Here is a 12,245-nt window from a genome sequence, read left to right as displayed (position 1 = left end):
ATCAAAAAGTTATTGTAATAAGCCCTTAAATTAAACATCTGTGTATGAGCAAGCGAAGCCAACAAACTGCCTTAAAATACTGCTTGATTGGAAAATAGGAATTGCATAGAAATAAAGAAGTTGCTATAAAGGCACTAACAAGTGGACAGAATATACTGATATAGGGCAAACATATGGAAAGCCAAAACTCAATGCAAGAGGTTATTTGAAGCAGCTCTTCAAAAACAAGTTGGTGTCTTAATGAGGACAATGAAACAGAAAATGAAGCTCTGGCAGACTAAAAGTAAAAACTCTATAGGTCAAGCCAAAAAAGGTTTGTGATCTGCCTTTCAAGTTCTTGCATCCATGCTCATAACAAGGACCTTAAAAGAAATTCTAATAACAGAACCTTTCTTGGGGGAGGGGCAGTAGAAGGGGGGGTGTCGTTGAAGGGTCTGCCTAAAAGTTAAAGAGCCAGTAAAAGAAGCTACAGAAAAATCCACAAAGAGAAAAGTAAGAAGTCACCAGGACCTGCTGGTGAATTTTAAAGGAATTCAAAGGTGAATTCCTTGAATTCCTCGGCATCAAAGGTCAGAAAAACTACAAAATGTGATATGAAATCTTAAAAGGCCTTGGGAAAGGAGGAAAAGAGAGGTAAAACTAATGTACTTGAGAGCAGGTGGCCAGATACCCCTACCAGGTAAATTATCAGAAACTGCTACAAGGAACACAATTAGAGCATCCATAAATATAATATTTGTAGAAGTGTCATCATGAGAACTTCCTTATAAGGATTTTTATTCTGGACTCAATACAAATGTGAAATTATATCAAATTAAGGAATTCAACAAGCTCCGTCTTCAAGAGCTCTCAGAGAAACCGAGATGCTGCAGACAGGCCTTGTGGGGATCGTAAAATCATAGAATATTTAGGGTTGGAAAAGACCTTAAGATCATCTAGTTCCAATCCCCCTGCCATGGGTAGGGACACCTCACACTAAACCATGTCACCCAAAGCTCTGTCCAACCTGGCCTTGAACACTGACAGGGATGGAGACTTCATAATTTCTTTGGGCAGCCCATTCCAGTGCCTCATCACCCTCACAGTAAAGAACTTCTTCCTTATATCCAATCTAAACTTACCCTGTTTAAGTTTTAATCTGTTACCCTTTGTCCTATCACTACAGTCCCTAATGAAGAGTCCCTCCTCAGCATCCTTATAGGACCCCTTCAGATGCTGGAAGGCTGCTATGAGGTCTCCACGCAGCCTTCTCGTCTTCAGGCTGAACAGCCCCAACTTTCTCAGCCTGTCTTCATATGGGATGATAAGCAATTACCTTAAAGTTTGGGCACAGAAAAAAAAAAAAGCCCACTTTTTTTTTTTTTTCAATGGAAGGGGGTCACAAAGGAAGTTTTCCGTTAGTGCCTCTGTTATCTAATATTTTAATAAGAGACCTGGAAAGGAGGGTGAACAGTGACATAACTAAGTCTGCTGCTGTGACTATGTTAGGGTAGTAAGGGTGAGGGGGTGAGGGCCATCTGTGACAATGTGGGAAAGGATTTCACAAACTAAAGTTAGTGATGTAATGGCAGCTGGAGTAAAGCTTTAATAAAGATCTGAAGGTTGAAGAGTATATCAAATAAATGATTGCTAAAAATTTGGCTCCTTTAGACTGAATAAAAAGCAAAGATGAGACAAAATCTGACTACTCTCTATAAATACAACATAAGGCATAAACATCAAGACATAAAAGGTATTTAGGCCAAAGAAAGAAAGCTGGCACTGCAAACAAATTTAGTATGGAAATTACAAGCTTCTCAGCTGCCAAAGGGGTGAAGCTCTAGATCAGCCTGTCCAAAAGAGGGAAAACAGCCTAACTGGGCTTTAAGATAAATGTGGATAAGCACTGTGAACAAATTACACAATCTGGTTGCTATGACAGCTCAGTACTGGGTTAGCTATCCAACTTAGGCTGGATTCAACAAATGAAACTAAAGCAAAAACTTACCAGCATGTAGCAGATGAACTATGACTTGTGTCTATGCAGAAGCAAGTCTTAGTGCATTACCTATGCAGAAATACATTTCTTATTGCCATTCTGTGTTTCTGCTTCTCTTTAGATCAAGAGAGGAGAGTTGCTTGGCATGCAGGAAGCCTTGGAAGTAACTGACAGTAATTCAGTCGTGCACAAGACTTCTGTCACTAGAGACATAATTAGACTTAAAGTATTTTTGAGAGAGAAATGATTTATCCACAATATCTGCTTCTTCCTTGGTTAGGTTTCTATGACAGCAGAGGTAGCTTTAAGTTTGAAGGTCCAGTCTTTTGCAAGCAGTTCTTTGATTTTCTGTAGCAGATCCAGTGCTGAGTGATAGGTTAGTTAGCTAGCATAAGGAAGGCAATTAGTTAATAAAAGCAAGCTTTGTTTAAGTTACTGGTTTTGTTCACAGCAATAATGAGGTTTTGAAGTGATTTCCCCTTGCATTGATTTCGTTTGCAGAGCAGCTGGGGTGTACAAAAAACCAAATTCCTTTCAGGGAAAACTAAAACGAAATCTCTGCTCCAGAAGTGTACCAAATGCACCGCAGCCCCTCATGGGGACATTAGGTTCTGAACACAAGACTGGTCTTTTGGGCACTCTCAAGCCATGTGTCTGGCATTATATGCCACCAGTGACATCAGAACCTCACTGTCCTGCCACAGCACTGCCAGACATTCACAGGGATGGACACCAATGGCTGGAAACCCAACAGGAAGGCCATGCCAGGAGAGCAGAGAACACAGGCATGGTCCTACCCCAACCCTGACACCCTAGGAGGAGAACCTAAACCAGCCCAATATTCAGGAGAACTAGGGGTTTTACAATGGCAAAAACAGGTTGGATTGAAGGGTCTTACAACACCAGGCAGCTGTTATGGGCTCACCTCATATATATTTCCCAAGAACAAAAATTTTGCCTCAAATATAATGAGATGTCCTGTTTCATCTAGTTTTCAATCATTTAAGTTACCAAAAATCAAATTTGCTTTATGGTTTGTCCTTCTTGCTTCAGTTTAATCTCTGAGAGAAGAAATATTAGCTGCTTGTGCCTATTCCTCCTTAAAAAAAAATAAAAATAAAAACCACAACTGACTCACCATCTAATTCATAAAGTTTCTTAAGTCTCTCTTGACTCTGCTTTCTCTAGGTTTTTCTGCTTTATTTTTAAAGGCATTTCTACAAGTACATGCTTCATGTTGCTGGGTTTCGAGAGAAAAGAAATAAAGGAAGAAAATAAATCAATGTTTTTTAAAAAGAACTCTCTATCAGAAGTTCAAAAGGAAGTATGAAACAATCTCCTGGTATGTATGTGCCAACCTTCCTTTTTCCCTAAATTTACATTTTCATTGTTTATGATGGACACTTTGCATACAAAACCGTGCCAGTGAGCAACAGTAGATGTTTTGTGAAGAGGAAGACTACCCAAGAAAATAAGGTGCTAAGAATATAATTATGAACTTATATGATTCGTATGTCATAAGATTACAAAATTTCATTGGAGTGTTGCTTTTGATGTCCTCCTGCTTTAAAGAGTGTGCACATGTATGGATGTGCAAGCTCTTGTGTGTTTAGTACACTGAGATATACAGAAACATCATTGAAATGCAGTAATGTTTCACGCAAAACAGCTGCTCAACAGGATATAGCAACATATATGACAGAGCAAGAAGCAAATCCACAAGAAATGTGCCCAGTTTAAATTACAGGAAAAGTTTGGGCTGGCAAAACAAAACAATCATACTGGCTGGGACAGAAATATTATCACTCCTTACTCTCCAATATGTGCTATCAGCTCTGTAATGACCACATGAAATCAATGGTTTAGGGTTGTTTTCACATCCAGAAGTGGCTAGGCAAAATATCAATGCCTTTACAGAAAGTGGCTTTCAGACAAAGCCAGAAGATGTCAGTACAAGCAGAAATCAAATGATTTCTTGGGGTTGTGGGGACACAGCTTGGCATCAGTTCTGAATGTACTTGCATACTGGGCAGCAGCACAGTCTCAGATTAATGGTATTTTGGAATGAATAAGCAGGTTGTTGATTTATAACAATATAGCAAGATAAACCCACAAATAACATTCAGGTCCATTACCTCAAAATTGGTGATGCCAATAAAATGAGACCCTTCTATGAAATGTTTTCTCATGCATCACCACAAAACAAAATCTCAGTGATCTTATTTGTAAAAACACAGCTACTTTATCTCCACTTGAAGTACATACAAGGCAAAATTATAAGCAGTCACACTGAAGTTACCCACAAACTTTCAGAGAATGAACAAAATCTAAAGAACTTTTTAGCTCTCTGTTGCTCTGGATTTCAAACCAAGTGCATTGAAAAAAATGCCAATATTCAAATCCAACCAATTCTGGTTTTACAGTGTTTATGATTAGCTGCCATACATGATATAATGACTGAATAGACAGTTACAGACCACAGGCTATCTTGGCAGATCTAACCTGTAACTGCTGTGATATTGAAAGCCATAAAAAATTGTAAATTAAAGCTATTCAGAACTGAATAGATCCAAAACCAGTAGCTCTATACAGAAATGTAATTGGACTCTTGAAAAACAAAGTATTTGAAACATATCCATGTAATTACAAACTTATCTCTTTGTAGATTACTCTCCTGTAACTATTAAAGTTTTTAGGACAACCATACACAAGACCAATGGTATTTTTATAATCTGTAGGACTTTACACTAAAACAATTAGTTTCACTTGCACAACAATAAAAGTATAGAAAAGTCTGACAAAAGCACATTTTCAAACCAGAATTGTTTTCACTTAAAAAAAAAAAAAAACAAAGCTTTATCATTTAGACTTTAGAATATACTAAAATGCTGAGCTGACAATCTAGCTTATCTCATATCCATCTACAAGAAAGCACGGCACAATGTTTTTCCACATACATCTGCAGTACATGTACGCAGAACATGTATTTCTTCCAAAAAAAAAATTAAAAAGAAAAAAATAATAATTTGGTGAGAAAATATACGGTCATATTTTTAAACTGTGTCTTCTTCAGGAAAAATACTGTGTTTAAATCCCAATTACACTATTTAGCCAGAAATGGAAATAGCCTCTGAGTCACTGAGTGTAACCCTTTGAACCAAGCCTTAACCTCCAGCAGGCAACCTTTTGTGCCTCTTACAAACAGAGACATGTCTTAGCCTACCCTTACCCTGGAAGGCTGAACCCATCTGTATTTCCAGCACTGGTCTGAATTTATTCACAGTCATACCTGCCTGGTTTTGTGTCAGCACTAGCTTTCAGCACAAGTACTAATGTCTCATCAAGAGAAACAATATTTAAGCAAAATCATCACCTACAGCATTATAGCAGAGAGATTTTAAATCATCTTTCCTACACACAAGCTGAGTTATTACCTTTTGCCATTTTTATTTAAAATTTATATCATATGTTTGTGTGAAAGCCATTAAATTAACTCTCTACATTTTAATGTTTGGCAAGTGCATTGTGTGCATATATTTTTACATATATATAAAATATTTTTTTGTTTTCACTTTTGACTGGTTTTGTACTTTAATTTACTACCAAGTGATTTCATGTTTCCTTGCACCACTCACCAGGCCTCTAGAGTACTACTCCATGTATAGTGTTTGGGACTGTATTTCCTTTTTTAATGTAGCCTCCAAGGACTCCCATGAGCTTGCTTCTTCCTCTCTTCCTTCCTTCCACATAACCTGGCACAGCCTTTGCAAGCTTCTGTACCACTCCCTCAACTTCTGAAGATTCTACAGTAAGATTCGAGTAGAGTAGCAAGATGTGTAGGAAGCCAGTCCACATTGGCACTCTAATTTTACTCTTAATTTTCTCATTCTTTTTCCATCAGTGTGTCCCCCCACACACTACTGTACTCACTGTAGTGCCTGAGGAGGCAGTGCAAAAAAGAAGATAGGATTAGAAACTTCTGCCAGAGGTAACTTTGAATAGGTGTGAGGAAGAGGTGAAAAAGAAACCCTGCTCACTGTCCGTAGTGACATTTCAGGTGGCATGCATTAGGCAGTGCCAGCAAGACATGCACAGCCATCACTCCAAACGAATGATTAGTGACTGAACAGAGACAGTGACATGACAAGGTCTAAAATATGAGATTGACTGTCTAAGATTAAAATCCACATGTGACTTCTGATCTCCCCCCCAGAGTAACAGTGCTGTCTACTTCACTGAATTGTCGGGGGGGGGGGGGGGTTGGAATTCTCTAGGATGCACAGGATTGCTGTGGCTGAGAAGGACCTCAAGGTCCCTGTCATCTAGCAGAGACAACTGCTCAGGCAGTCACCCACAGCAGGTCACTCAGGACTCTGTCCTGTTGGGTTCTGAATCCCTCTGAGGACAGGGACTCCACAACCTCCCTAGGCAACCTGTGTCACTGTTTGACTGTGTTCACAGTGAAGAAAGCTTCCTTCCTTACCCCCACTCTTTTTTCCTTTTATTTTTCATATTTTCTTATGTTCCTTTTCAGAAACTAAGACAACAGCTGAGTGCAGATGAAGTTAAATAAATAAACCAGTAGGAGGGGAAAAAAAAGAAAATTAGTAATAGCACAGATCCTTTAATTTAACTCATTGTATTTTACCAATTGCAATTCCTCTGGTTACCACAGAGATTGGCACATTTCTTAAGCTGGGGACTCATGTTCATGAGCCTTAGCATTAAGTTGTGCAAAGCGCCAGGGAATCCAACTCTGAGATGTCTCAAAATTCCCATTATGTGCATGTCGGTATTGTGCAAACTCATGAAGCAAAGGCAAATAGGCAGTGCTGGGTTAGTATTTGCTGTATCATCTAATGAACACACACTTTTTTTTTAATGAGTATAAAAAAATCTCCTGCACATGCTTCACTTTATCAACAAACCCAACAACGCAAACTGGTTTTAAAGTCTGTAAGATTGGCTCCTAATATTCATCTAGTTTGCATGATAAGGATGGCTTTTTCTAATTGCTTTCAGCTTGTGAGTCACATATTTACACACAGATGCTGTTGCACTTCTGACACTGCACCAACTCAACACTGAATTTGGGACATTATTTTTTTTCAGCATCTATGATGATGAGAGAAACTGCGCTGAAGAACTGACACACTGCTCTTTGCATCACGCTGCAGTCATTAAGTGAAACTTCTCTGTTCAAAATCTATGGGGGGAGAGACAGGAGAGGAGGAGGAGAAGAAAAATTTCACACAGTCCTTCATCTAATGCCTGGTCATTAGGATATAGATCAGCAACACAGAGAAAATAAAGAACTGTGCGGTAATGGTCTCTTGCACCTCCAAATGATGCCATACAGGGTCCAGGCTACAAGCCATGAAGGGAAATCAGGATAATCTGTTCTCAGATTTTTTTTATGGTATCAAGGCATATCACTTAGATATCCAAATTTAAAATAAGCATTGAAACCTAAAAGTAAACTCCAAAGAAAGCACATGTAATCTGAAAGAAAGAAAAATCAAACCAAATCAAACCAAAACCAAACCAAAAAACTTAAATAGAAGTGAAAAATACCTATACCTTACTATGGGGCAAAAGGGTTTTTGTAAAATAGTATTTTTTTCCAAGGAAAAAACAAAATCTAGTTAAATTAGACAAAGCCACTACTCAGTAGTAATTGCCAGATAAATTTTACCTACAGAGTTTAAAGCCTGTCTTAAAAAGAAGACTCTCACTTTGTACCAGGAAGAGCCTCTACAATAAAACAACAAATGTCACCAAACGCTATTTCAGTATCATATAGTAAAAGCATTGCTTAGCATCAGCTAAGATCAAAATACTGCATTTCATTTCATTCACACAGAAAAATGATATACTGCCTCGAGTACATGATTACCCTGTAATTGAATTAAGTCCTTTCACCACTGTGTCTCAGTCAATTGGCCAAGGCATCAGCATGGGATTTCAGTCATTTTGTTTACTATTGTCCTTCTTCCTATATGATCGATTTTGCCTGACGGTAAGGACGGCGGGGGGGGGGGGGGGGGGAGTGTCACATCATTCTTCCTCAAATACAGCATATGATTTTTGACACTGTTTATAGCACATGTTAAACAAAGTACTACTGCAGCTGAAATATTCCTTATTAAACTTAAAACATACTTTAGGCACCACTTGGAATGCTTTTGGTTTGTTTTCTGTTTCTTTTTTAGGCTTCTCAACTACACTGCGGGACACAGGAAAAAAGGAACATAGTCAGAAAAGTAATGTTAGAAAGAGTAAAAAAAAATAAATCAAACCAAAAAACCCTAACTTCTAAGCACTGCCATAGGTATTACTATGTGCACTCAGCAAAGGTGCGGGGTAAAAGCAGCATTTCAAACTGAGTGTGAGGGACAGAAACTGCAAAAAAACGAGAGCTTTTTCTGACTTACTTAGATCCCAGCAGGCTGTTGCCATTCCCTCTGTGGGGCTCTCACTGGCCAGGAGAATCACATGACTCAGGGAACCAAAATAGAAAAGTCTCAGGAGCAAGGAAGCTGAACCAGAAGCACATTTGCAAGAAAAGACGTATTGCAGGCGCAATAACATGCCCTTAGCGGCAAAAGGTGATAAATTTAGACAATAACCTAGACTGTACTGAAAAACAAGCAATGCCGTGAACCTTGCAGCCCAGCATCAGCCACCTTTTCAACACATGGGAAATGTTCTCTGCTGTAAATCTCAGTCCGTGTCTGTATGTAACTAAACCTGGTAGCTGATAGAACAAGTCTCAACAAATCACCAGAAATACAATCTATTAAATTTATAAATAAATCTAGTACAGTTTAGAAATAAACACCCACTACTGGAACCATTTTCATGTTCAGCCTAAGGTTTTTAGTAGTTTGTTTCTAAAGAGGAGCCAGGTTTTTTAAAAGCATATGCTCTTAAGATAATTGGCAGAGCCGTAAACACATTTCCAAGATTGCTTTCAGTTTTTTCACAAGTAAAATTATGGTTACAGATCCGTACACTAGTAAAACATGCACTGTAAATCTGCAGTTATAAATAAAGAGAAGGCTCAAAGATTCTGAGGCAAAAGCTGGACAGATGAATTAGTGACAAAATGCAAGCTCAATACAACAATCAAATACAGTCTGATTTTGATGTTGCTGTTTAAATATCACTGTTAGAAAGGCAGCCCTTCCAGTTTTGTAAAACTTGCAGAAAATAAGTTCCAGCAAAATACTGTTGTTAGGATTACAGAATACATGTTACCTTTTGTAAAAATTAGATTTGCGCCTTTCACTAGTTTATTTGAAACAGATTATTACAGTTTCATGTTCTATGAAATGTCAAGCTTTTCCTTGTTTAGAAAGAAATGTCAGGACAGTTACTGCAGAAGAAGACCTCACTGAAGGATGTAAATGGCAGTATGAAAAAGGAAAAGAGATGATCAAGGAAAAGAGAAATGTGCTGTATATGTTAACAGGGCAAGGGCAGGAAATAATTTCTTGTTCTAAACCTTCAAGGCAGTCACCCTCCCTCATCTTGCAGTTATAAGGAAAAATATTGAAATACCCACCCTTTCACTGCAAATGGCTCACAAGGGATTTTGGATGAACATGGGAGTAGAGAATGTAATGCAAATTCCTGCACAACAGATTCACAGTGTGAAAGCAAAATGTAAATAACGTGAAGTCAAGAAACCAAATTATTCTCCTTTCATTGAAAAGAAACCTGCAAAAGTGATTTGTAATAGTAAAATCTCAAATTTCCCTCCCCCCCAAAAAAAAAACCCTGTACATATATATCAAAAGATATACATAATTAGAAAATATATTTAATCCAATAAAGACAGATACTTTGATATTACAAAACCAAAGTCTATTTTATTCTACAGGATAGCCCAATACTTACACTGAATTTTTCACAAAGTGAGGTACTAGTCCACATAAACATGGTAGCATAGAAAAGCTCTTCATATTTTCCCTGTTCTTATTAACAGTTTTGAAGGAAACATGATTGTTGACTGCAAGTCATAGCAGAAAATACACCAGAGATGTTGCCACTGGTTATTTAAATATAAAGGATATCTTTCCAAAACTACTAAATCTGAAATATTTGGAGCTTACTTTTTTTCCCAGGGAAAGAAAGAAAAAAAAAGAAATTGAGATCCATAATTTGCATAACTGTGTATATAATTCCAAGTATTCTACCAGGTACACGATTTTTATCACTGTGTTCTTAGGAAAAGCTTTGCATTACTTATGCCATTTTTCAGATAATGTGGCAGAACTGAAGCCAGTGGAAGCTTACCATTGATCATTATGAGAGACATACCAGGCACTGATAAAAGTACACAAAACAGTGGATTCTTTCCTAAAATTACTGAAGAAAATTGGCTTCAGCTATACAGCTATACTGTTCATTGATATAAGAAGCCAGGAGGAAAAACTATCTCTTTGATCAATTTTAACGTAACAATGGCATGCTTCATCATGTTTTAGAGAAGGCCAAGTGCTAATACCTTTCTCACCGTATTCTCACTGTACTTCCCAAACAAATTGCAAATTATCTCAGTCACCTGTCTGTGGCCAAACATATACCTTATTTTGTATGCTTTGTATCGTATTGTACCACATTCTGTTTTTTTTCAGTTTGAAATTATGAAACCTACAAAACACGGAAGGTGGGTGCTATGCTAAAATATTCCACCACACATAACTCAGTGGGGTATAAATGTAATATGACAAACAGACCTACAGGCAAAGATGGTAGATCAAGTGGCTAAAGGAATGCCACAATAAGAAAAGAAACGTACCCTTGTAGGGGGAAAAGCATGATGAAGAGGAAGTACACTAGACAGAGTAAAGAGCCTAAGGCAAAAACAGAAAGTGTGAGCACCCATGGTGTCTGTCTTGCAGTGGGGGTCCCAGGACTGAACACAGGATTTGAGACAGACGTCACCAACGGTGAGTACAGAGGGACGATCACTTCTCTGATCCTGCTGGCCACATTGTTTCTGATGCAAGCCAGGATGCTCTTGGCCTTCTTGGCCACCTGGGCACAAGCTGGATCATGCTCAGTCAGTTGTTGATCAACACCTCCAGTGCTGCCAGTTTTCCAGTCTCTCTTCTCCAAGCTTGTATCATTGCATGGGGTTGTTGTGACCCGAGTGCAGGACCCAGTACTTGGAAGTGGGTTGCTTAAATAAGAATTCATCAAATGAGCAATTTGATAAATCCTACGTTTCAATACTCAACCTATTTACTCAAATACTGTCCAATATACATCTCTTATTTTATAAAATTTCTACTGAGAGTATAATAGTGACAAACATTCATATGTTTTCTTACCCTGTACATATTTTCCAACAGATCAATTCATAGATAAAGAATACTATTAAAAGTAACGTGCAGAACAGTTTTACCTATTTAAATAGGTAGGAACATGCATCGTTATTTTACCTTCTTGGTAGATATTTTAATTCCTGAGCCAGAAGAAACCAATTTTTTTTCATGCTGTGGGCTCACTATGTCCCATGAGTATGACTGCATTGAACCAATTTTCTGAAAGAGTCTCTTCATAAATTAGTAGAATACTTAACAAGCAAAATAGCAGGTCCAGCAGGTTATTCCACATCTGTCATTAAACACAGTAATTAGACCCCTTTTCTATTCACAATACTAATACACACTAAAAAAAATATTCTTCACCACCCCCCAAAAAAAAAAAAAAAAAAAAAAAAAATCAAGATTTTGCTGCTATCAAGTTCCCATATGTTCTAAAGGGAAAGTAAGTGAGAAATTTCAGTACAAGTACACAAAAATTGGATTAATAACATGTTCAGCCTTCCTTATGCACTTAGTTTATAGCTGTTCATTAAAAAGAGAAAAACTACTATACATTTTAGTCTTAACTAACATACAGATGGAAGTAAATTATATTACACATTTTTAATCTCTCCTGTGTATAACTGCAATCCACAGCCATTTAAACAAACTGTAGTAATCCTGGTTCTAAAATTGGCCTCTAAGAGTCTGAAGTTAATCCTCTGTAACAGATGGCCCCCCTAATTATTTAAATTCACCACACACATCTATGTGAATTTACTAGTATTTGGCAATATATCTGATTTAAACACCAGCATACATATGTGACTCACAAACTCCTGGAAAACACCACCCTCATGTAACACATTTAAACCCATTTAGTGACCTTCTTTGATTAAAGACACCAAGGAGCAACACAAAATTTAGGGATCATATCTCTTCCCTCTAGA

The 12,245-nt window shown here is 37.7% G+C and overlaps 1 protein-coding gene across 4 annotated transcripts in view; it reads right to left on the bottom strand.

Moving 5' to 3' along the window:
• Window positions 1-12,245, bottom strand: part of ESR1 (estrogen receptor 1) — a 178,948-nt gene that overhangs the window by 150,890 nt on the left and 15,813 nt on the right. For 2 of the 4 annotated variants that reach the window (XM_062640887.1, XM_062640888.1), the window contains exon 1: window positions 8,413-8,449. The exons of 1 other annotated variant lie outside the window; for it this stretch is intronic. In XM_062640887.1, the coding sequence (XP_062496871.1) occupies window positions 8,413-8,437 (25 nt within the window). In that variant the 5' untranslated portion in view covers window positions 8,438-8,449. Of the gene's footprint in view, window positions 1-8,412; window positions 8,450-12,245 lie in introns of those variants that run through there. One more of the 4 variants, XM_062640889.1, reaches the window with a different exon arrangement.

Source organism: Pezoporus occidentalis, unplaced genomic scaffold (genome assembly GCF_034315485.1).
Source record: "Pezoporus occidentalis ecotype Australia unplaced genomic scaffold, CSIRO_AGI_Poc_V1 ctg67, whole genome shotgun sequence".
Lineage (NCBI taxonomy): Eukaryota > Metazoa > Chordata > Aves > Psittaciformes > Psittacidae > Pezoporus > Pezoporus occidentalis.
The sequence above is the reverse complement of the archived record's forward strand: the minus strand, read 5'-3'. Positions and strand labels throughout refer to the sequence as shown.